Raw genomic sequence first — 27,938 nt, 5'->3', positions numbered from 1 at the left:
GAAACTGTCTTTTTCTGCAAAATCAGTTTCTAAAACTTCAAGAGCCGACCTTGGACGGATTCTACCAATTTTCCATGGATTTTCACGCTTAAGGTATGGTTTTTACTCCCGATATTCATACTTTGATTACTTGAAACTAGAAAGTATGTGTGGTAATTATTGGAGGAGAGTTTGTACTGAAAATCTATGATGGGAATTAGCCCTAGGATACAGTTAGGATCAAGGGCTGGCCTAGGGTGTGAAATTGTGTTATATTTCCTTATAATTGGGTCATTGTGTTGATCCTTTATATGTATTTACTGTTTTCTAGACCAAGAACGAGAAGAACGAACTCAGAAAGGGATGTCACTTACATTGTAAGGTAGTTGAAGCTTGAATTTGATGTAGGTGATGGTCTAGTTTCCCGTATGTGTTTCACATACTTGTTAAATTATTTTATTATATGCATGTATATATAAATAGGGAAACATGCAAGATTATGTTTGAAATTATCACTTGTTGGCCTGTTTGTATGATGAACTTGTTCTTGGTGATATAAATGTTGTAAATACTGAACATATTTGTGATTGTGGTACCTTTGGATCGGGTGTCACGTTTCGACACATAATTTGAATTAGATGTCACGTTCCGACACATATTTGGATTGGGTATCACGTTCCGACACATAATTGAATTGGGTGTTACGTTCTAACACAAAGTTGATTGTTTGTAGGTCCCTTGAGAGGATCCTCTTGTGAAGTTATAACATGTGGAAGTTATCGAGTTGTGATATTGCTGAATAATAGTTGACCTTGAGATTCGTTGACTTATTTTGTATATGCATATGCTTATTGTATTGAATTTACTTGTCTATGATCCGTTAACTAGCTAACAATGTGATCCTACCAGTACACCGTTGTCTTTGTGTACTGATACTACTCTTGCTCTGCCTTTTTGTTGAGTACAGGGCATATTTAGCCGATTGCAGAAAGATCTCGGTTGGAAGATTAGAAGTTTGTTCAAAGTCCGAGGGTGAGCTATTCTGTCATACTGCCGTAGACTTTTCCATTAATCTTAATCCTTCTTTCGGAACTCAGATGTTTAGACACTGTTTTAGTATTTTGACTTTTGTTTGGGGAGTGTTTTCCTTTTTCTTACATTGACACTGATTAGAGTTTTGGTGCGGACGTTTTTCAGTACCTAGGATGTGTTGACTTCCGCATTTTCGTAGTTATTAAGATTGTTGGCTGAGTTTATGGAAACTCTGTATCATTTTTGGTTATATTCCTGCTTCTACAAGGTTTTAATATTTATTTCTTAAGTTGATAAGTTGGGTCGTAGAAATGGTTCTCCCACTGAAATAAATATTGTGGGTGCCAGTCAAGGCAGGTCGGAGTCGTGACATAGCCCGACCTTGGATGAGTTTAAGAAGTAAAATAACAATGTAGATATGAAAATAGCATTTAACTGCAAGTAGCCCGCTATGGCGGCCTAAATCTCTCCATGGAGGCCTCAGCTCGGACATTGTTCAGTAAAATGGTCATAATATTTTATTCTGAACTTCAAATAAGGAAAACTTGGGGTCGTTGGAAAGAAGACTCATATACCTTTAATTTGATAAGTCATAGGATACCTAATTCTTTATAGGCTAATAGATATAGTTGTTTGAAGTTGACCCTACTTTAAACTTAAGCAAGAAACTAAATCGGAAAGACTCTTTCAACTGAACTTTGTGATAGAGCATTGTACGACCTTAATTCATAACTAATACAATCGCATACCAAAGAATTGATCCTAACTTTATGACAAATGAGATTTATATACCTTTACTTCAGATATTTTTAGTAACGACGGAATAGGTCGTTACAAAAAAAAATATATCACTGGTGCTCATGGAACAATATATTAATTCTAAGGAAGAGGGAAGCTTAGAACTTAAAAGCATTGTTGATGTTAGCAAAAATTTGGCTATGAAGAGATAGTGAAGATTTATAACTTATAATATTTTTTAGTCTTCCTTTTTGATGGCTACTCTTTATCATTTCTTTTCAATCTCTTGCTTGGTAACATCTTATTATTACAGATTTAGTATTATGTCAAAGTTTCATTCATCAAATTATCCTTCAGATCACACTTGTGGTCATTTGTTGGAAGATTTGGCAAACTAGGTGTCACGATCCAAGCCTAGGGCCTAGACGTGACATGGCGAATGAGGTACCCTAAAGTACCTCAATCAAGCCTCTTAACATTCTTTTAGCCTTTCATAGGTAATGATGATAAATAAGCGGAAATCATAATAATAAATCTTCAACTTACATATGTCCAACAATACCTCTAACTATTAGATTTAATGGGGCTAAGACAAGTCCCTATCTCACCCTCAATCATAATAGAAGGAATTTCATAGTAAAATATCTTAACATATCATAAACTAGAAAGATAAAGGAGTATTGTTCCCGGAACATGGGAACTCAGTAGTCTTCAATGGAATATAAACTAGCCACGTGGAGGAGAACGAGGAAGAGCACCGATCCCTACATGGTGATATCATGTAGGCAAAAGAGTATGTGTTAGTACTTTGAATGTACTAAGTATGTAAGGATGCATGAACATTGAGGAAACATTAAAAACATTTATGTAATATGGAACATAATTTAATGTATGCATAATAAATCATATAGATATCATTTAAAATATTTATTTTGTGGGAAATTAACCATAACCGACATTTAAGACCATGCGAGCTATTACATGGAATCCAACATAACCCCCTACGTTGGCCGGGGAGACTACTTGCCAGGTAGAACTCCGTCAACTTCATTCATTTCTTTAACTTTAACTTTAAGGGCTATTTATGGATCCATTAGCCTAAGCTTACAAGGGTTCCTATGTTGGCACATAGTTAACGAGACAAGGGGTTGCTACTAGGATTCCCTTACCGAATCTCACCTCAATGACTCATTCGGTGCTAAGTCAATCCCACGGAATACTTTAAAATAGTCATAACATATAGCTTGAGAATTCAAAACATCATATTCGGTAGAATAGCTCATTAAAACATTTGATAATTCAAATATGCAAGAATTGTCCTTATTGCATAAAGAATCCATGATTCATATCATTTCATTATTCTTTCATTTCATAAGACTCCCTTTTTGATCATAGATATTGCTTTCATAAATATTTATTTGGAGTCAAAGCTTTCAAGTCAAACTTTATTAAAAACATAGTAAAACTAGGTGGGTTCAAATCACTTCAACTTGCAAATATGTATGTAAATAAATATACATAAATACTTTGAAATCCATTAATTAAAAATCATGCTTTAAACAACCCACCATGAATTTCAAGAATCCTTTAAATAGATAAATAAAAGAATTACTTGTAAACCATCAATTCATACATATGAAATTATGTTGCATCAAAATAGAGCAATAATCATTAGTTTAACCATGATTCATACTATTAAGTAAAATTAAGAATTAACATAAGAAAATATTACTTGAAATCAAGATATTTAATTGAAAGAGTTTTTGGACTACATGGGTGGAAGAACCCATGGATAAACACCCACACAACTTAGAGTAAAGCTTAAAGAAAATAAACATAATTTATCATATAATCAAAATAATTTAGACATGAGAGTGGAAGGAATACTCTCATTGAAATCTTACATACCTGGAAACCGAAGCTTTAGTTGGTACGGGAAGACTTAATGAACACTCTTGAGTCCTAGTTTCTCTCCTTGCCGAAATATTTTGTGTACTACCCGGAATATATGAATCACCGGAATAGTATTTCTTCACTACTAAGAACTAAAACTATATTTGAGAATGTGTAAAGAAGTGTATAGAGAGAAGATTTGCTTGAGAAAGCTTGATGAATAAAATGAGGAAATAAGGTGGGTATTTATAGGTGGGAAAGAGGGACCTAACAATAAATAAAATAATTATAAAAAAAATCTGAAAATTTAGTGGAATATATTGATGTCATGGATGATGTTAAATGGAGGACAATTTATGTCATGAGTGATGTCAAATGTATCTAGATCTTTCTATGGTAGGTGAAATGAGTTATTTTTGACAGAATACTCTTTTTGGGAGCTGCGCTTGAATAAGATAAATTCCTTATTAGGATTTGGTGTCTTCATAAGAATTGTAGATATGGACGTCTAGTTTCATATCGTTCAAGAATCAACCAATTTGGATAAACCTACAGTGAGATATGATTTTTCTTCTATAAATACTCATTTCCGTCACAGCATCCTACCTTACAAAAATTAATTTATTTGACTTATGTAACCTCCGAATATTAAAATAGGGTCTTCATAAAAGTTGTAGGTAATGATCTTGTGGTTACTCAGAAATTTGAATCACTCAATTTGGATATTCCTATGAAAAGTTATGCCCAAAATACAGAGGTTGTATCATGTTTAGGCGAAAATTGAAACATCATATACAACATTTTTAGGGGATGTTACACTAGGTGTTTAGTGATTTATGGAGAAAAGAAGTCATGTGAAAAGAATCCACTACCAAATTATGTACCATTAGAATTTGGGTGATTTCAAAGGCCAAAAGTAACTTTCAACGGAGGACTAATGTCATGAGATGTGTCGTCCTTAAACCAAAAAAAAAGGAGTCTCTGACTTTCTTTCCCTATTTTTTTTATGCATTTCATTCTCTATTTGGCCCGCTTCAAACAAGATTATTTTGACCTAAGACTGCTACTTGTATTTTTTTTACTACTTTTCCACCGCTTGTCCCTCATCATGCAGGATGAACATCGCTGCACAGCTCGCCCAGAAGAAGATAGACACTCTACTATAGATTTTGCCAATGGCCAAAGATATACCCTTCCAAATAAACCGAACCTCGATACCACATTCATCAAAAGCACCCCTTCTTTCAAAGAGAGTAGGACGGGTTATTCACATTTCATTTGACGGTCAGAGGCGAATTGAAAGCTAAGCAAAGGAAATTCAAAAGTATTTTGTGATCTTCCGCTAAGTCTACGTTTTTCGGATAGCCGGGACCCGATGTTGATTTTCGATTTAAATGTCAGCTGTCACTGCTAAAATATCATTACTTTTCTATTGAAATATTTTATTAAAAAATATTTAATGGTTGTTTTTATAGATATTTTTATTGAATCACTAAGAAAAGAAAAAATAACATTATTTTCACACAAAAATAATTAGGAAGCTTATTACTATTTCTGCGAGAATTTGTTTCTCATCATGTATTTTCCCCATGAGTTGATTATGTGGGAAATGAATGGAAAAATTATGTTTTATAATATAAATTTCTCATTAATTTCCGATGATAAAATCTCTATTTCTTGTAGTGTGTGATTAAATTATTTAAATGTTCTTTTCTAAACAATTTGTTGCATCATTTATAAATGGTCTAGATGAATCAACACAAGTTGTAACATAATTAAATAGGTAACATTACTTTCGATAAATATTCCAAAGTCATGCCACGAATTAATTGAACTTATGACATTAATATTATGAAGATTGATAGCCAACCCAAACATGTCACAGAGAATGTTTCAACAGATAACAACATTTCTTGTATCATAAGAAAAGTAATTTTGCAAATTTAATATCTCTTTATCTTATTTTCTTGATTGACTTTTGAAGAACTCATAATTAATTCACTTCAAGATGCAGATAAACTATAATGGAATGATTTGGATCATTAGTCAAAATGGCTATTGAGGATCCTATAATCAGGGGCGCAACTAAAACTTCAGATATGCATTCGATCAAACCTAGTAATATTTATTCAAATAGTGTCTTTGTATTAAAAAGTTCATTAAATATGTACAAATATTAAATTTAGAATTCAATTAGTAACACTTGAAATCTTCGTTATAAAATTAAAATTCTGATTTTGCCTCTAAATAATAGTTATCTAAATATATTGATGGATTAATTTTGTCTTCATCTTGAACGTCACATTAATTGTCTTAATAGATTAATCGCATTTTTAAATTTATATGACATTTTGTTCAACTTTGGGACATCTCAAAATGTTTTGATATTATTTATTACTAAGAAGACTTTTTAAGTTACAAGAATTTATATTTGTTAAGCTATTTATTTCTTATTATTATTGTGATTTTTTTCCTCTTTTCAAATATTATTAATTTAAAATCTTAAACTTCAAATTCAGTTGTAGACCCGCTTTAAAAAAAAGTTAAATACTCACTTTTAGAAAATAAGAAATTTATATCTGACAAAATGTCGTAACTATAGCAAAAATTTTACGCTAATCTTATTTAACTACATATAAACAACAAATTATAAGAAAACTCAATCATCTTGGAACTTTTTATCAACGGATTAATTAAGGATTACTGATAAATTTCTTAGCTAGTTTCATGTTTTCTAGCAGCAACCAACCGTCACATAAATTATATGTAGAATAAATGAAATATAACAGAATTTTCTCTTAAAATGTTTTGATGTTATTCTATTTTGGATGTAAAAGTATAGTAATATGCTTAGTCAATCTTTATAAAAGCAAGTATAGTGCCTTATTTAAAATTAAAAAAAAGTATACATTTATAAGATGTTATTCAATAAACCATTTTATTGGTCCACGTGTCAAGAAGAAAATGACCAATTCCTCTTCCTTTCTCCTATAAAAAGCCCAACTTTTCTTGCTAATTTCACCAAAACATCAATTACTTGCTTAATTAATTTTCTGAAATACTCACAATTATTAAGTCTTTCAAGTTCAAAAAAAGAATGTCAGGCTGTGGTTGTGCTTCTGCCTGCAATTGCGGCACTTGTGGAGGGTAAGCCAATCAATTGAGCTATTAAGATTCGCCTTTTTTTATTTATTTTTTAAATGTCCTAAATTCTCAAAGATTTTTTTAATTTCAACTTCAAATATTCTATTTTCGATTTCAGTTAAATTTATGATGTAGAAAAAAAATATATATATATATATATAAAATTCAAGTCGAGAATAATAACTATGACTTATGATAATTATATGATCTCAATAATTTGTTGCAGGTGCAGCATGTACCCTGATTTGGAGAAGTCCACTACCCTTACCATCATCGAGGGAGTTGCACCTATGAACAAGTAACTAATACTTTACATCTCCACCCACGACCGGTAGGTCTTGGGTTCGAGTCACACTGGCGGGAAAGTGTGGAAACACTATAAATCCTCCAAAATGAGGGTAAAAAAAACAAAAAAAAACAAAAAAAAAACTAATACTTTATTTTGTTATGAGTTTTCGTTTTTATGTATTTATGGTCTAAAATATATTAACATGCTTAGATGACTTATATTAAAGTAATTGAGTCCAAGTACTATCAATCGAATGTGAAAGAATTTTTTTCAATTATCATGTCCCTTTCACCTTGTTACTTGATCTTGTTGATTGTATGGTCTTAGAAAATCAACCCCCCCGCCCCCGCCCCAAACCCCCTTCTTATTAGCCAACTTCTACGGTTGATCAGTTATGCCAAAGATTCATTTCTTCTTTATATGGTATCAAAGTCATGTATAGTCCGATTCATTATTTCATCCGATGTTGGGCCTCCCGTCTTATATTGTCCCTGCTCCAAATGTTCAGTCCTAGATGTGGGAGTAGTGAGTCCACATCAGTGGATTAAAGGTTTACTTGGTCTACTTATATGGTCTTGGACAATGGCATCCCCATGAGCTATCTTTTGGGGTAGGGTTTATCAGCTAGACCCAAAATGTAATTATTATTTTTACATACCTATTATTGCAGGAAATCTCTGTCTTATTTTCAAGATTATAAATCTCACTTTTATAGTATCTTTTGTAACACAAATTTTATATCGCCAGTATATATAAATTAACTCAAGGTAATTATACACAGTGGTGTAGCCACATATAGACCAGGGTGGCAAATTGGACAAACTTCGTCGAAAAACTATACTATGTATATAAAAAGTTATACGAAATATATAGGTCCAAAATTAGTTTTCATACATATATATTAAATCTTGAATATCTTTAATGAAATTTCTAACTTCGCCACTAATTATAGATATAATAATCATTAAATGGGCAAGTTGGTAATGGCAAAATATAACAAGTTAATTTGTTTTGTATGATTAAATTTGCAGCAAAGGAATGACTGAGGGATCAATTGAGAAAGCAACAGAGGGAGGGCATGGATGCAAGTGTGGATCAAGCTGCAACTGTGACCCTTGCAACTGTTGAAGTTCTACTATATAGGACCTCCACTATATGGAACATGAAAAAATTAAATTGTGTTTATGTATTTATTTAAGTGTGTTATGTAATATTGTGTTATAAAAGCTTTGTATAATAATTTGGAAAAGACTATAGCCATGTAATTAACTACTCTACTTTCATGGCTTTTGTGTTTGGTTATTTTATTTGATGTTTGTTTGAAGGAGGCTTATCTAAGCTGTGACACAAACCTTATCAATGTGGTATATATATAAATTATCTCCTTCATCCTATAACATAATTAGTCATTTGTTCCTTTTTAAAAGTATTGTATTTTGACGTTCGCGTACTCGAAATTTAAAGTCAAATGCGTTCAGAATAAGGTGTAAGTTATTATGAATATTATACAAGAGGTTAATTATATAAAAATAGCATAAAAAAAATTCTCGAATCATTTAAAATCAATTATTTGTAACTTTTAATAAAAAGCATGAATCAATAACCGATAAAACATGGTAATTTATCTATCATAATAAGTTAAATTATATTGACAGTGTATAAACTTAGTGGCTGACTAATTTTGATTTGCATAGCTTAAACTCTATTAAAAGAAAAGATATTATTTATCAAAAACTTATTTCATATTTAGAATACGAGTGCAACTCACGAGTTTAATTCCTAAAGTCGTTGTTTGATATATTTTTTTCCCCTAAGCAATGACCAAAAAATTAGGCAAACATCGTCATCGTCATCGTCACGTACTAAAAGGAAAATATTTTTCTAGTACATCATTTTCTGATATATGACTAGGCATAAAGTGACATATTGTGATTGTACGAGGTATAAAATATTGTGGGGTGTATTTTTTAAAAAAAAAAATTTATCATGCAAAACATAACGAATTTATTGTAAAAATAATCATGAATAAGTAAATTAGAATCCTAGACTTTTTGTGAATAAAACCTTAACTAAACCAACAGAACAAGTCTAAATTTTATATACAAATTTATTAATAAATACTAAATATTATTTTTCTCTAAGCTAAAGTTTTTGCCATAGGTTACTGTTCAAAAAAGAATGGCACCCAAATATTCAAAATCCTAAATCTGTCTTTGTGTAGAAAGCACGTGTTTGGAGACAATAAACTTAAAATATTAATTAAAAAGCTTGTTTTCCCTACTTTCATTAAAAAGTCATTTAAGGAGCTTGCTTTCCTTCGTACCAAACACATTTAAGATGTATTCTAAATTACTGTTGATAGTCATATTGCGCTCTCGCCTTTTAGACGATCAAATTTTGGGTTAATTAGCTAATCATGAAACTAAGATTTTTTGCGCGTCATTAAAGAATGTGGTAAGGTGAATAAAAAAATTGTGTTTGATTATTAAAAATAATAGTATCTAATCGTAATAAAGCACTTCTACATCATATGGTTTTATATTGGGCAAATCTAAATTAGTCAAGCTAGTAAATACGAAATATTTGGTGATTAAAAAGATAAAGAAATATAATCTTCGAAACTAGTGATATTCTAAATCTGAATACGACAGCCCAATTCGATAGACATTAGGATATTCCTAAAGAAACAATTACGTGATATAACAATTTAAACAAATTAATTACCCGTTTTACCAATATTTTAAATTATTATAAAAATATTTAGGCCAAGTCTATTTTTGGACCAGGCTGATTTTTGCTTCTTCTTTGTTTGGACAATCTACACAACTAGGCAAACATAAGCCTATATTTACTCATTAAAATCCTATTTTAAAATAATTATCCAACAAAGTTTTAGAATTACTTTTAGCAAATTTATACGATTATATCTAATCCCCTATTTTACGCATAATTAGAAATTGTATCTAACTATTTTTTCTCACCTTTCTCCCACTTATACTATTCCTACTTCTCTCTCACGTCTTAACTCCAGCAATTTAGTACGATTAGTTTCAATTTCTTCTAGTTCAAATTAGAGGTTTTCCTAAATTTTCGCTTTTATGATTATTCAATATCAGGTAAAAAAAAAATTATTTCACAGTTAGTGCATCTACATATTTGAACTAGAAGATACAATGAATCATACTCACCATACAAATTATGTTGATATAAAAAATAACCACAAACAGATAAAATATAAAATTTTATACAAAGACACATCATGTAACCAATACGTTGTAGCTTTTTTGACACACCACAAGAAAAGTATCATCATGATATCATCTGAAAGGTATCACATTATATATCCAAAAGGTATCATGATATATCATGTACTACATCATATTCATGCATTCGCAAAGTATCATGATATATCATATATTTGAAAGATATCATGATACATCATCTATCCTAAATGTAACATGATATATACATCATCATCTATCTTAAAGGTATCATGATATATCAAGTATCGAAAAGGTATCTTAAAGATATTATTATACATCATATATCCTAAATGTATCATGATACACAATGTATCTAAAGGAATCATGATACATCATGTATCCTCAGAGCATCATGATACATCATACTTAACTTTCTATGCATTAATCTTCATCTTAGCTTGTAGAAAAGTAGGTTCCGTTGATTGCACATTCAAGCAGTGAATTTTTATAAAGTTTTGTTTGAGAGATCCAAACTAACAGCTTAAAAAATAACTATAAAATCTAATAAACTAATACGTATACAAAAATTTAGATACAATACAATAGAACTCATTCATAATACACTTACCTCAAATCAAGAATAAAAAAATAGATTTAGTTTTTGAAATTATTTTTGGAATATATTGTTACCAATATGAAATTATACGATTCTATATAGTAAATCAATAATAAAATTCCCTAAATCAATGTAATTGATTACATTATTACGTTAATTACTCGCGTCAATTAAGGAGTGTGCAGTTTATGATAACAATCTCCACAATTGCGATACAAAAAAAAATAGCAATATTATGTAAATAGCATAGATTTTATTTTGGGCCTCTTGATCCATCTAATTTTTGTTCTTTGGATTATTATTTAATAAAGGGAAACTTGGTAGGTATGTTATATAAGAAAATATTTATCATCTATAGCAATAATATTAATTAGACATTTATAATATATTTATAATACAGTTTTAATATATATTTATAAAATAATTTATAAAATGCATATAGTATAAGTTTTATTCATGGATAATACATTTATCACACTTTAATACACTTATAACCAAACAAGCATAATATATTTTAAAACACTTAGGGGTCGTTTGGCAGAGTGTATTAGCAAAAATAATACATGCATTAACTTGATTTATATATTTGCTTTAGTTATACACTCTATTGTATATTAAGTTGTGTGTTATTAATATCATGGATTTCTAGGTATTTGTAATATAAGGGGATTTAATCATGCATTAGCATGGTTAAAGACTCAATTGCTTCTCAAAATCTTTTTCACATCTTTTCCACCATATTTGTGGAGGATCTTTATAAATAAATAATTTTTAATTTTTTTTTATGCAATGCATGTTATTTTTAATACACCAAATCAAACAACGCATAAAAAATATATTTTCATAATTAATGCAAGCATAACGAATACAAGCATTACTAATGCAAGCATTAATAATACACTATATTTAGCATTATTCTTATACACTCTATCAAACAACCCCTTATAATACATTTGTATTGCATACATAATTCACTTTTAGTACATAACAGATTTAAGCTAATACGGGGTGAAAATTTAATGAAAACCCAACATAATGAATATCGAAAAATGAAGGTTGTTCATTCCTTAATCAGAGGTTTCAAGTTCGAGCCTTGAATATGAAAATTCATTAGTAGGGAGCGTTTCCCCCCGAATGAAGCCCTACGCGGTGTGAATTCGTATTAATCGAGCTCCAACACAAATACACCAGATGAAAAACCATAAAAAAATGTCTTATCAAATGATTGACGAACTGTGGTCAGATCATTTATAACACCCCGTAGCATTTTAACTTAGATCGATTCCCAGGAGCCAAGAGAAAATTTCAGAAAAGTGAACTGTCAAAGGTCTGCGGCCACACTCTACGACCCGTAGAGTTTTCTGTGAGTCACAACGAAGGGCTTGTAGAACCCCTTGACACTTAGCCAAATTCTAGTGGTCAAGGACCACTTCTACGATCCAATGTTACAACCCGTCAAGCCTTCTACAACGCGTAAAGTCCGTTGTAGAACAAAGTGTCACATTCCAGTAGCTACTGGAATGTGCACCACGACCCTACGACCAGTCCTACGATTTGTAATAAGTTCTATGGATCGTAGAATGGCCCGTGGATCCCAAGTCCTTTTCACCAGTGAGTTAGATGAGGAGTCCCTACTAGCCATCAAAGGGCTCATAGACCAATCGAGACCCCTAGCCAGTGAACCCCTAATTTGACACCCAAGTTCTACAACCAGCCACCTACGGTCCGTAGAAGAGCTCATAGCTATCAATGACAGTTTTTAAATGGGGGTATTTCTGTCTTTTCTCACTTTTTTCAAATTAAAATCAAGACGTTTTGGGACTAAAATTAGTTTTTTATTAGTACCCAACGAGGATTTTTTCTCATTAATACTTAGAATATTTTGAGAGTAAGGATTGGAGAGAGAGAAAAGTTATGGTTCAATACTTTCAAGCAAGATCTTCGAGTTTCGCTTACATAATCGTCGTTCCAGATATATAAGGCTAATCACAATGTTGGACTAAGTTTGTCCTCATGCCCTACATCTTCATTCAGTCAAATTTGAGTTTGAGTTTGAGTTTTAGTTACGTATATTGAAGTTTTGAGTTAATTGTGAATCTTTCGTTGAGTTCTGTATATCATTATTGATATTGAGATCATTCATATAAGTTCGAGTTCTTGAGATTATTGTTCATGTTTCCATTCACATGAACCCTTGTTGAGTAATTGTATTATTTATTTTTATGCATTGCTTTGAGTTTAAAGAATGATATATTTCACCTTTTAACTGAGAAAGAGTTTAAGCATGAGTGAGTTTTGACTTTTGGGAAGTCTCATATTCACTATTTTAAGCATGATCATTATTGAGTCTAAATGAGTTGAGTATTATGCATTTAAATATCTATTTTTGAGATTGAGTATGTTTTTAAATGCATTCATTGAGTTGAGAATATAATCTTTTTAAAAGAGAAGAGTTGAGTTATTGAGAAAAGTCCAATGAGACTAAATGAGTTATTTGAGTGTTGAGAAGTTCAACTATGTTTTTAAATGTATTCATTGAGTTGAGAGTATAATCTTTTTAAAAGATAAGAGATGAGTTGAGAAGAGTTGAGTTATTGAGAAAAGTTCAATGAGACTAAATGAGTTATTTCAAACATACACTCACTTGAGATATGAGCATAATAAATATATTTTTGAGAGTAGTATTGAGCACCGATTTAGGTAAAAGTATAGAATAACTCGAACCCCATAAACTACGTAACCAGCCTAGGATAAAATCGTATCGTTCATTCGAGGGACTCCTCACCAGCCTCATTGAGGGCTTTTATATGGATCCATGAGATGAGTTGCGTCCCCTATCCTGGCAAGGTATTGGACGGTTATATCAACGACAAAAGTTTGTTGTATCATCACGAGACTCATAGTGATGGTTGTCGATTAGAAAAACTTTCCAAAGAATAAAGTACTATTTTTATACTGAGTTGCATTTATTATTTATATTTTGTAAAGCATTGTCTATTTCATATATTGCATGCTTTATTGGGTTGAGTTTATTGAGTATGCATTGAGTTGAGTATCCCTGAGTAAGTAGTTTCTTTTCAACTATCTTACATACCATACATTCAATATCCTGACGCCATTTGGTGTTGCATCATTTTATGATGCAGACACAGGTGATAAAGATCCTCAACAGGCGCATTTTTGAAGATCAAATTTTCATTCAGCTTTTGGTGAGACCTCTTTGCATTCAGAGGAGCTCTTGAGTCTTTACTTCAGTCTTTACTTACTAGTATTTTGAGGTAGCCCCGGTCCTGTCCCGATATCTATTTTCAGAGTCAGCTTTAGAGGCTTCATAGATTAGATAGATAAAATTTGAATTCTTTCAATTTTCAGAGTATGTGTTTTAAAACATTTTTCATCTATATACTTGAGTATTTGAGATCATTATTTGAGATGAATTGTTTACATTCTTATATATGCCCGTCTGAGTTAGTATTTTTTATGAGTTAAGTCTTCCGCTTAGTAGTTAGCCAGGTCAAAAATTCAATTGGGAACCAACAGTGATTTCTAAGTGCCGGTCATGCCTAGGGGTAGACTCGAAGCGTGACATCAATGTCCTCTATAGTCACATAGAGAGGAGCAATTCATCTACTATTATCTAAAAATAATCAAGTTATTAATGACCAGACGAAACCAAAAAATACCCCCACGTTAAGAAGCAAAAGAACAAACTTAAATGAAAGGAGGAGAAACTGCTAACGATTCATCTTTTTCCATCCCAGATAACTTGAAATCTGAAGCAAATACTTGAGAACAGCTACTCTCCTTAATGCTGAGAAAGTGAGGATCAGCTATACATCGAATGAATCCTACACTATTCATGTTGCTCCATTTAGACACGTCTCAAAATCCAATATAACAATAACATATCCAATGTAATCTCACAAGTGAAGTCTGAGGAGGATAGTGTGTATGCAAACCTTATCCTTACCTTGGGAGGTAGAGAGGTGGTTTTTGATAGACCCTTAGATCAAGAAAATAACAGGAATAACCAACCAAAATACTAAACAAGGCATGACAATTATTTGAAAAGATTAGCTATATTGTAGATTGACTTAAAAAGTAGTCAATTAGAGAGAAATATAGCAAATACTAACAGCAATGTTTTTAGCAGCTTGGTAAGTAAATTCTTAGTTCTCTTTGCTCAACTCATGTGAGATAGTTAAGGAACTCTGCAGCAGTAGCAACAGCAGCTCCTGTAATGGCATCCATTACAATCTTGTCTCTGTTGTTGTTGCTTGCAGCAGATATGATACCTCCTGTCAATGCACCCCCAATCATTGCATTTTTCTGCGAAAAGAGAGAAGGAAACCAATCGAAAAAAGATATTGACTTGTTTTTCAGAAAAGAAAATTCAAAATTTCAACCCTCTTCAGTAGGACCGGTGAATGTTGACACTCGTCCTAATTAAATTAGGTAATACGTACCAAAAAGCATCATTTTCAATAAAAGAAAAGAGCAAATTAATTAGTCAGATAATCAGATTTCTGGTTTGCCGTCCTATAAATACATAGAATATATGATGGTCAGTACTAGTGAATATTACACCTCGTTACATAGACTATTTCATAGGAAGGTGCGTAACACATATATATACATTGATAGCAGATTGTAGGAACCTCTTTTATCTCTTTTCTTCATTAGAACCTTATGTACATGTATTTATATTGCTTACCTCTTGGAATGATATAACAAGTTATTCTCCATACCTTGTCTTTTACACACCCCAAAGAAAGGCTCAAGACATATGTGTCGGTTTAACATAACTAAAGCCCCTCTCTGTGCTAAGTTTCTTGCTGTTATGAACAGAAGAGAGCAGTACGACTTAAGAACAAAGAAGATACAAAGAAAAGATGAACTAGTCTCATATATGCCTACATTATTGCAAACAGTTAGTTACCAGCCACCATTATAACGATCGTTACTTTGAGTCCATGACCAGATAATCACTACTACAGTCAGTCGCTAGCATCATCTTTTAAACATCGTTACAAATTTAATAATCCCTCCATCCCATTTTATGTGGAGGTGTTAGTATTTGGAGAAACACAATTTTTTCTTTGACTACGATTTTCTCGAACTCCTTTCAAATTACTAACTATGTTCACTTATACTACTTCTCATATAATTTCCATATATGTAAATTTTTTTGTCGAAAAAATCTTGAATAATATATGCCTGAATTCACCCAAAAAATTAGGTGTTTTGACTTTCATACCCTGAACCCATTCATATAAATTTGGAGAGACGGATTACTATTTTCATCAACATTGCTGCAACATTGAGGAATGCATAATTACATTGTATGGCAGGTTAAATAACTCGCAACCAAAAAGAAGCTTTTTTGTCCTTCTACTTTGTTCTTCTATATCTTATATCAGTTTAACAGCAAAGTATGTACTTATCACAGATAGGACACGATGGTGATAACCAACAATAAATTTATATTTAGACCTTTAAATTGGTTACCAGTTACCACCACAACCAGTTCTATTATCAGAATTACAATTTCTTTTCCTTTGTTTAGTTAGTTACTGAATCATAATTATCATATTAAAGATCTTGCTGCAATATTTATCACTCATAATCAGAGAAGTGGCCAGCACGAAGAACGTTGATAGAAAAGAATCTGAACACAAGCATGGTTAAAAGAAAAGACAATGTAGAGCAACTGAGCAAGTAGGAAACAAGACGAGTCGTGGAGACAACAGGCTATAAGTTGTAAAATAGTATAGGCAATCAACTTGCATATGTTGAGCAAATTCATATAAAAATGCAGTACAAATTACCCAATCTCTGGTTCCACGAATTCTCTCAGCTCCATACTCCAATCCAGCATATACCCCAGCAACAGTTCCTGATTAAAGAGACAAGATTTGTAATAAATTCCACTCGGAAGTTTCAAGAAATTGGGAAACTAAGAAATTCTTTCGAACCATCCATTTTGAAATTTATATGTGGGTGGAGCTTGTGCAGTTACTCACCCCAATAAGCACCTTCTTTACACATTTTCTTCAACTGCAATAAGAGGTAAAATTCAATTAAAACGCAACAAGCGTGTCGGTCAATTTGTTTTTTCAGTCAATATAATTACATCCTCCCCAATAGCCACTTATGTTCTGTGGTGAATATTTGAAACAATGTTGGAACAAAGTATAAGAGAAATGCTGTTCTTACCCCGAAACTTTACTAAAGAACAATTTCAGGTCCGGTAAACTGTCTTTAGGATAAACAGGACAATTTGGTTTAACTAAGCTAGGCCTACAGTTAGCTACATTGTAGATGGAAAATATATTGGCTACAACTTTTGCTTACTCTGCATAAATTGATATTTAAATGATAAGCCCGTAAAGCAACATTTCATGTGCATCACATACAACGGGCCTAAACTAGAGGAAAACTAGCCGAGATACAGTGGGATATGGAGGATGTACATAGGAGCCTGTAATCGGTACGAATCAACAGCAATAAAGGTATAATTTGTGTGGCTAAAATATATTGTTTACCTCCCTCACCAGGAGTGTACTTATCAGCAGATATATTGAAAGGTTAAGAAGACTACACTACTCGACAGAGATGCATATGATAAACACTTGCACAGTAAAAAAATGTTATCCCTATTTTCAGGAGCAGTCAAGACACGGTAAAGAGCAGAAAATAATGTTTTGTTGTTTCTGTTTGTAAGTAGGACACAAAGAATGATAGAAATTTGAGACTTCATTTTCCGAAGTGGCAAATTCATGGTACAGAACACATAAGGCAAAGAGTATTAGAGCCATATCTGTTCCAACTGAGCTTTTTCTACTTCAATAATGACAAGGAAAGGCTTCTTTAGAAATCACACCCTGTAGGTGCCAAACAAATCTATGAGAGGAGGATCACATCACCAAGCCAAATTTTATTAGAAAACATCTCCCTTATATAGAACTGAATAAACAACACCTCTAAAACAATCAACTAGAATTTTGCACAAATATAATAAATGATGTACATTGTTTAAGGCATGCTCACCGATTTCTCAAACTTGTGACTTGAAACACTGCCTGCAAGGACCATGTTGATTGAAAAATAATGAGCTGAATAGTCTGGCTAATTTTATATATAAAAGCTTGTAACTTAAAACATAGGAATTTACACTTCACTATAACAGGAGAAAAGAAGAAAAAGAACAAAAAGAACAAAAAGAACAAAAATAGAATATTGGATTTTTACCTCAACTATTAATAGTGATGATCTTACTGTGGTTATTGGACCGAAACAGTAAAAGCATTAACCTTTACCAACAAAATCAGCCACTATGGCATTTAAGGGTGTGTCTAGTAGTCAATGAAGTAGGTTGACAACCATGAAGTCTCAAGTTCAAATCCTAGCAGAAGCAAAAAACACTAGGTGAAAACTTTCCATTTGTTCTAACCTTGGTGGTCAGAGTTACGTAGTACCAGTTAATGGTGGGAGGTAAACGCGCGAAATTAGTCGAGGTGTGCGAAAGTTGTCCCGGACACGACGGTTATCAAAAAAAAACTAAAATCAGCCACTATTACTTTCAAGAAATGACATCAAACATCACCAATGTCATGGATCCTTCATTGTAACTAGTATGATATGGGTGTGGAAACTGGAAACTTATATGCTGAAAAAAATACCCAATTTTCATTTTTTGATTTCTAAAAAATATACCCAAAACAACTAGGGAAAACAGTATGGAATAGTTATAGATGTATATGCATCCTTAACAAGTCCGTGTAACATAGGTCAACAACAACATACTTGGTGTAATCCCACAAGTGGAGTCCGGAGAGAGTAGTGTGTATGCAGTCTTCCACTACTTTTTCAAAGTAAGAAAGAGTGTTTCCGATGAACTCTCAGCTCAAGTGAAACATATCCAAACAAACCATGTAACATAGGTCAACAACAACAACATATTAAGTGTAATTCCACAAGTGAGGTTCGGAGAGAGTGGTATGTATGCATGCGGTCTTGACCCTACTTTTTGAAAGTAGAAAGACCGATTCGGATAGACTCCCAGCTCAATTGAAACATATCAAAACTAACAATGTAACATAGGTCATTACTGGGTAATTGAAAAAATCTAGTCACTCCAAACACGTAATACTACTAATTAAAGATGAATGATTAATTTGAAATTGGGTATTCAAGAAATGGTATCAGAGAAAGAAAAATCAAACCTTTAGTGATCATTTCATAAGTTTCTTCAGCAACAGTTTTGGTGGCAGCAACCTAAAATTATGATAAAAATTAAGCAAACCCATGTTCACAAGATCCAAGAAATCGAACAAAAAAAATGATTTTTGAGGTAATAAACAAAGAGAGAAGAAGAAGAAGAGATAATTACAGTGCCGATCTTCAAGAAAGCATCAACAGTGTGATTTAGAAAAGGGTTTCCCATATCAATGATAACATCCACCTTTGGAGACATCAATGATCCTGCAAATCTACTCCTCGGCATCTTTTCTTCTTCTTTGTTGTTTGTTGTTCTATCTTTTACACTCGCAGCTTACTCACTCTATGGGGTAAAGGGTCTATTTATTCCTTTTTATCGCTTTTTTGTTTGTTTGGCCACAAATACCAATGATGCCAGCCGCGCAGCAATCACTTGTTTCCTCCTCGTCTAACGGTCCATATTTATTCTCTAATTTAAAATGTAATTATATCTCGACATAGTAATTTATCAAAATAGACTTTGAGTGTCGCGATCTAATTCATCGTGGTGTATGGGCACCTACTCTAATATCTAGATAGAAGAATTCTAAAAAAAATATTATGCGGAAGTTTAATAATTACTAATAATAAGCCAAAAGAGTTATGAAATCACTTTATATCAACTTAAATAAATTCTGATGGTTTATTAAAAGAAACAATATAACACCCCAATGATATTAGTCTAAACAGGTACAAGAGCTTTTAAAGATACAAAATGGAAATAAGGTAATGACACAGCTCCTACCATAAGGAAAGAAGAGTAGAAGCTGTTGGAGAATCATCTTCGTCTTTACCTAAGAAACATCACTGACTCTATAACCAGATTATGCCAAGTGGCATAACAAGAGTAGCAGCAATACAAACAACACGTACAGGTAGGCACCATCGGTCAACCCGATATCCACTGCATAATATAAAAAAAATAAGAAGAAGAAGACATGCTCTTAAGAAAATATACTCGCCAAATCTTTATGCACAAACTATTATCATTCCCATTAACCTCATTAAAGTAGTTCAAGCCTAACTTTCATCCCTTCTAGTTGGTCTGCTGCCAACTCTAATATAGATCAAGGCCTAGCCCTTCTATCACATAGAGGAGTTTCCAAACTACGGGCCACTACTAATTCTGTCTAGCCCGTCTACTATATTTAGTTTTCACACCAACACATGGACCTAGGATAATTAACATCTCACTTGAAAGAGGTAAACATTTAGAGGAACTAAGGCTCACCTTCTAACCGTGCTGGCCCGCCATGGCAGGACCTATCCAGCTCTAGTGGCCTCGCCATAACAGGATTCCTCCCGCTAGGGCGGCCTGCTCAGAGACAGAAACTCCGAATAACCTCTCAATCCCCAATTTAACTCATGTGCCTACAGGACATCAACAATACCTGACTATTAATTCATTAATCTCACTTCACAACGCATTGATTGTTTTCCACTTGCTTACCAACAACCTCATAACTACTATGCGGACGCATCTAGCACCCATAACATAATCCGAACAGGCATACACAGAACACATTATCAATTTACTATTTCAGGAGCAATATACAGTTTCAAAAGGTAAATCTCAATTATAACAATTATCATAGCTACACTTAGACCTTCGGTCCTTTCATATCAACTACTGCACAGGATGGGCTTGTTCAATTATGTTTGGGTCAGTTTCTCTATCATCAACCATATAGTCAAGATCAATTCACAGATGATAGTCACACAATGGTTCTCTCATGGAACCCATACCCAAATCATATATGTATCGGAACGTGACACCCGATTCAATATATGTGTCGGAATATGACACCAGATTCAATATATATGTCGGTACGCGACCCCCGATCCAATATCATAATTATAACCACAATTATATGTCTACAACAAATATTTCACATACTTGCACAATCAAGTAACAGGTTTATTGCATGCAATTGTTCATAATTAGTCATTTCATTAGTTTCATTCTATCTTCCCTTCATTAAGAATATCTCAGCAAGTCTTCTTTATTCAAGGCATCACTTTGGGTAGAACAAGTTCAAGATTATGAATTTCATGGTCTTGGAATTATAGAAATCACAACAACATATCATTCACCCAATCATAACAATTAAATGCATGGTAAACATCACAGTATTACTCAATCATTATTAAGAGTCTCTCTATGATATAATCTAAACCATAACTTACAGATACAAGCCATCAAATAGGTTCATGGCATGAGATCTATCAATACTAAGTCATTCACATTTACCCTTTATTTCATGACTCGCATTACTCAAGTAATTCACAGGGAATAATCAGCATAAATACATACAATTATTGTATAATCTTATCCTTATATGCATTAATAGCTCATAATCTCCAAGTCTCAGGATTCCATTATGACCCAGCTATTGTCTATACTTAATTCCACAAGAATCATTGGCCTTCTAATAGTTTCACCAAGATTAACATTCAAAGATTAGGTCTTTATCACTAATCACATAATAGTCATGACCCACAACATACATTCCCACTTTAAATAACAATTGGCAATCATTTAACCATCTAGACTCTATGCGCGAAGGCCTAGGCATAAAATCTCCCGTCAATCTATATTATATTAAGAAATAGGAACAAATTTATACTATTCAACTAAGAAAACCTAGCCTACATAGGCTCCAAGCAATTATAAAAGGATTATAGCACAATCCCTGACTTTCGAAAGGAGAATCAATGGAAAAGGCCTGAAATCTGTGGGTTGTAGTCTTCCTTGCATTAGAAATCTCTTCTCTCCAAGTCTAGAATAGCTTCTTAGGGATTTCTAGGATAACCCTCATCTATTTCGACACTTAAGGAAAGAATGAGATGATAAAAAGATGCCTCATTTACATTCTCATCCGTCAGATCCCGCTCTGGCGACCTAAATCTCGCTCTGGCGGCCCAGCATGGAAAATACTTAGTAAAATGGACATTACTTCTTACTCCAAACTCCAAATGAGGAAAATTTGGTGCCTTTGGAAAGAAGACTCATAGACCTTTAATTTTATAGGTCATGGACCACCTAATTCGTTATAGCTAGAGAGTTATGGTCGTTTGAAGTTGACTCTAGTTTAAACTCAAGTCCTAAACTAAATCGAAAAGATACTTTCAACTTAACTTTGATATAGGAGCATAATACGACCTTAATTCATAGGTAATGCACTCACGTACCAAGAAATTTATCCTAGTCTTATGACGAATGATATTCGTATACCTTTACCGCAGATATTTTTAGTAATGATAGGCTAGGTCGTTACATTAGATGCTTAAATAGCTGCAGCCTAGCCTTTTCATTAACTGGATAGGACCACATTAGTAAGTGCTACAAGATCTCTGTATTGGAACCCTAAGATTCAAATATTTCTATTGTTGTCTTGGATCCACAATTAATCCTACGGATCCTTAGAAGTATGATACTCCAAATTCGAGGGTCAAAGAGTTTTAGAAACATTATTGATAGAAAAAAATGTAAATGAAGGATCCCACTGAATGCCCTACCTTTGAGTGCGGTTTGAACTATTGATTTACATAATTGGAAATAACCAATTAGATTTACGACGAAACCTAGAAATCGATCCAAAAACAACAGTAGTATTTATATCATTCGTGGGTGCAGCTAACTCCCATGAGTTAATTGTATGATTTTTCAAGGTAAAAGAGCTCCTGACCAATTAGAAGCCTAATTAGATTCAATTTTATTTTTTCTAGATTTCTTGACTTTGCTCCAAGAGGGGTTTTTTGGTACTAATTAAATTTATTTATATCACTTTTTATTTATATATACATATATCTGAGGGCTTAAATACATATATCATGAATATATGCGAATTAAATTAGGTATAATTTATTTTGAATATATTGTATTTTAGTGTGACTCTTATGTATCTGAAATACACTAAATCTCTCGCTTGCATATCTTCCTATGTAACTGAGTTTCACGAATTTTATGTATCAGTGAATTCAGTATCAATTTCATGTATTTGTGTATTAAAAATTAATTTTATGAGGAAATAGCGATTTTAGTCCCTGTGTAATTGCATAATTCCAGTTTTAGTCATTGTGTTATTTGACTATGCATATTTAACCTTTAATTATTTGAAGTGTGCGATTTTGGTCCTTGGAGTTAACAAAAGTTAATTATTTAGCAAAATAATTATTTTGAAATATATAAAATAAAATAAATTGAAGGGTTGGTGATTCTAAATGCTTGAAGAATTATGTGGGTAAAAAATTAAATTTAATAAAAATTAAATGTTTAATTTCTTAAAGAATGAAAGTTGTTAGGACATCATTGATAGCCTTAAGGAACCTCTCCATCTACTAAACCATCAAATGTAATCGTATTTGACCTTGATTAGTAACTATTGAAAAAGAGAAGAAGAACAAGTCACTAAGGAAAAAAAAAAGTGCATAGAGCATCTAAATAAAATGGAGCTAATGAATAAAATATAATTTTTCTTTTATATACATAATTCTTCAAGCATTTAAAATCACCAACCCTTTATTTTATTTTATATTGATATTATAAATAGTTAACTTTTGTTAATTTCAAGGACTAAAATCGCACACTTCAAATAAATGAAGGTTAAATGTGCATAGTCAAATAAGACAAAGACTAAAACTGAAATAATGCAACAACACAGGGACTAAAATCGTTATTTTCTCTAATTTTATTCAGTGTATCTGATATTAATTTCATCTCGTGTATCTCATCTCAATTTTATTATTATATTTGATAGAGAAAAAGACATAAAGTCACCACTGAAGTTGTCCCATTTTTTCAAAAAAACACCTTAACTTTGCGGGCGTCTTATTACCCCACAAAACTATTTAATACATTTGTAAATATACCATTTTGACCCATTTTCTTCCTATGTTCGTGAACACACTGATGAGGCGTGTGAATGCATCATTTGCTTCCAAAAACCAATTAAAAAGTGGCACGTTGTAGTGTTTTCTCTAATAATTAATTTATTTATTTTTAAATACACCATATTCCCCAAATTTTCAGAAGAGTCTTTGGTTGAAGGTTTTAAAAAAATTTCATCACTCTCTCTTATGAAATCAGCCAAAAAAAATAAGAATTCGATTTAATTTCAATCCAAAAAGTTAATTTGAAGTCGTTCAAGGTTTAATCTCTTTTAATTTGAGAAATTCCAATATTCACTAAATCCTCATCTTGTAATTTCTTTTAAGTTGGAGAAGCAGTAATGGGAGAAGAAGAACCGGTTGGGTAGATATGAAGACTACGAAAAATTGTTCCCATGGAGAGAGAAAGGGAAAGAGTCCATTGTTGTATATTGCAGGAGCAATAATTGGAGATTTTTGAGTTAATTTATTCGATATAAGGAGTAAAATTGTGAAGTGGATTGATTAATTTGAGTTAGAATTTTGTGGGTTGATAAATTTGAAGTTAGAATTTTGTGGGTTGTTGATTAAAGATTGGAATTTTGAAGGAGAATTTTGTGTGTTTTTCTATTTTAAACATTACCAAGAATTTTGTTTTTTGAAAAATGATCCGAATCCGGTTAATCCGTGTTTTAAATTAAATTAATTAATTAACGAGAGTGAGCATCACACACGTATTCATAGATGAGAAAATGGGTCAAAATGGTATATTTATAAAGGTATTAAATAGTTTTGTAGGGTAATAAGATGCCCGCAAAGTTAAGGTGTCTTTTGACAAAACGGGATAACTTTAGTGGTGACTTTATGTCTTTTCTTTATTTGAAATCAAAGAATCCGTGCATAAATACATGTATCTAATGTGCAATTAATGTAAAAATATACATCAAAATCAATGATAAGGCTTTTACAAATATACATCAAAATCAATGAATATTTTTTTGAACTCCATCCCAATCGAATTATGATCCTAATTTGGGTTTATGCAAGCAAAATAAAATACAGCATATGTACTGACAAGGTTGTAGCTATCACCAACATTCATGGTAAGACAGAGAGTAGAAACAGAGCGGAGAGAGGGAGAGAGAGAAAGGGGAGGAGAGAGTGATTATGTAATTATTTTTTAAGTATATGGAGATTTAGTAATTGCTCTCAATCATTTGCCTCATATTTTATCAGAGATTTGTAAATCTAAATCGATAAACTTTAATTGAAGAAGAACATGTGAGGAAGAAGGAGGGGGAGATTAGATGATAAACGGGGGAGGAGAGAATTAGGAGATAGAGTAGGCTGATTTGGCGTGAAAGAATAAAAGACAGACAATACAAAACTCACTAGTTTAATAGTTAATTACATTCTTTCCATGGGTTTACTATATTAAGAATCCTACCATAATGCACACATCTGAGATACATGTTAATTAGATACATATAGTTAAGTGTATCTAAATAAGGAATGTAACTGAAAGACATAAATTAAGGAGGAAATCATGCATGTAACAACCTTGAAGTATCTGTTGCATCACAATTCCTACAAAAATTCTAAACAATCGAAGTCCTTCAAAAAAATTTGAAATTTAGCAAACTTTACACTTTTCTTCCTTGAAATTCTTTTTCAATAATTTTAAGCATTTTTTGTTTAACAATGATCAATATCACTCTGTTGTTGAGACATACTGATACAACGACCAATATCATTCAACTCATATATAGATAGATAGAGAGATATATATACATACATGTCTGGATACAAGAATCATGTATGTGGCTATAATGACAGATACATATAAATGCTCAACTACAATTTAGATACACAACTAAAGTTGTTGTTTTCCATATTCATAAATTCTTACTTAGATATATGTGTAAACCTGACAAATACCTGAAAATTTACTCCAACGAAGAATCATTAGTCATCAAAAAATGTTAAGAAGATTCTAAATCAATAAAGTTTCAATAATTTGGTAAACTATTGAAAATTAGAGTAAACTATCAGATACATCGCTCAAATAATAATTGAAATTATTACAAACCTCAACAATTAGATTGTATTGCTCAGTTTTCAATTAAATTGTTAGGGTATAAGTAAAAGAGATTGTGTTGGGGAGAAGAAGAGAGAATAGGGGTGATAAATGGGAGTTTAAGAAGCTAAACGAGAGTATGTTTATTTGGACTAAAAGCATGAATTAGGGGATAGATTAGCGTGAGGTGTATTAGTTTAGGCTATTTTTTAGGAAGTTGAATATCTCAATGTATCTCACTCTAAATATGGTACAAAATTCGTAAATAGTGGATAATATGTAATTATTTGAAAGTATGGGTAGATTAGTATATATGGCATGAATGTATGTCTAATTAGGTAATTTTCTCAAAAATAAATTAGGGAGATAATTAAGTGAGTAAGACGCTATTTTTTAAAGAATGATGCTACATAATTACACATACTTCACTACTATATTTACTATTATTACCTATACTTTCAAAATATTACGTCTCTTACCACTAAGTAAGAGTTTCCTACCATATATTGAGGAAGATACACTTATATACATATATTTTTGCTATCAGATGCACTAAAATAGGGAGAGAGGCAAGCGAGATTGGGGAGGGAGGGGAGCGAGATTTGTATGTATACTTGATACATGTATTTGTATGTATTTGGCGTGATTCGCAAGTATCTGAGATACTAGATACATGCGAGAGTGGAGAGTGAGATGGGAGAGAGGCGAGGGAGGCAAGCGAGATTTGTTATGTATCCCCGATACATGCGAATTCACTTGAATACAATGTAGGGATAATTACGCCACATGGCCATTCAGCAAAAGTAATTAGCAAAAAAAATGGTCATTTGTTGTATAGACATATATAATCAAAGTATATTTCATGTATAGTCAAGTTATATTCAGTTTTTGAGTGTATCATTGTATAGTTTATGTATAAGTAATCTATATTGTATAGTCAATGTATATTTTCTATGACTTTTGACAAACTATATTGTATAGTCACTATATATTTTCTATGACTTTGACTAGGGGTGTACATGGACCGGATTGTTTCGGATTTTTTACAAAACAAACCAAACCATTTGTGTCGGATTATTAAATCTATAAACCAAACCAAACCAATAAAAGTCAGGTTTTTCGATATCAATTTTTCTCGGGTTTTTCGGATTTTTTCGGGTTTTTTCGAGTTTCTTGGATTTTTTATAGTATCTAATAAAAATTACAGAGCAGTGCTTCTTAAAAAGAGTTCTAGTACAAAATATCAACATATAAGATGGAGGCAGAACACTCTTTGAAGTTTTAACTTTAAAATATAACTTTATAAGATGGGTTTTTTTTTGTATATTATTTAGATGGGTTTCTCAAGTCCAAATCTAAATGTAAGAAAGAAAACAAAAATTATGAAAAATTTTAAAAAAATATTTATAAATTACATTTTAATAAATATTTTTATGTATAACATAATTTAAAAGTGTATATCTATAATCGAGTCGGTTTGGGTTCGGTTTGACTTTTTTTAGTTAAAACCAAATCAATCCTATAATGGTCGGGTTTTTTTTTCAAACACCAACCAAGTCAAACCAAACCACTAATCGGATTTTTTTTCCGATTTGGTTCGATTTGTCGGTTTGGTGCGGTTTATTGGTTTGCCCTGTACAGTCCTAACTTTGACTATTTTTTATGTAAATAAAACATGGCTATATTTGTTATAAACTAATTAGTTTATTGTATATATTTGAAATTGTCCCTACAATGTATCTAGAATAAATTACACCTAATTTTGACTCAATGCATCTAGAGATACATGTATCTAGATATATATAAATGTATCTAGACGCACAAAAATATAATAAAATA

At 32.0% G+C, this 27,938-nt stretch overlaps 1 protein-coding gene across 1 annotated transcript; it reads right to left on the bottom strand.

The window, feature by feature from the left end:
• Positions 1–14,764: 14,764 nt before the first annotated feature.
• On the bottom strand, positions 14,765–19,508 carry LOC129899016 (outer envelope pore protein 16, chloroplastic). The gene is made up of 6 exons (XM_055973760.1): positions 19,287–19,508; positions 19,120–19,171; positions 17,945–17,976; positions 16,918–16,951; positions 16,723–16,790; positions 14,765–15,223 (listed from the first exon to the last, which is right to left on the bottom strand). Exons 1-6 carry the CDS (start codon positions 19,398–19,400, stop codon positions 15,083–15,085), a joined length of 441 nt encoding a protein of 146 aa, XP_055829735.1. The 5' UTR covers positions 19,401–19,508; the 3' UTR covers positions 14,765–15,082.
• Between the last annotated feature and the right edge of the window lie 8,430 nt (positions 19,509–27,938).

This window comes from Solanum dulcamara, chromosome 8 (assembly GCF_947179165.1).
Source record: "Solanum dulcamara chromosome 8, daSolDulc1.2, whole genome shotgun sequence".
Lineage (NCBI taxonomy): Eukaryota > Viridiplantae > Streptophyta > Magnoliopsida > Solanales > Solanaceae > Solanum > Solanum dulcamara.
This window is presented reverse-complemented; position numbering and strand designations above follow the sequence as displayed.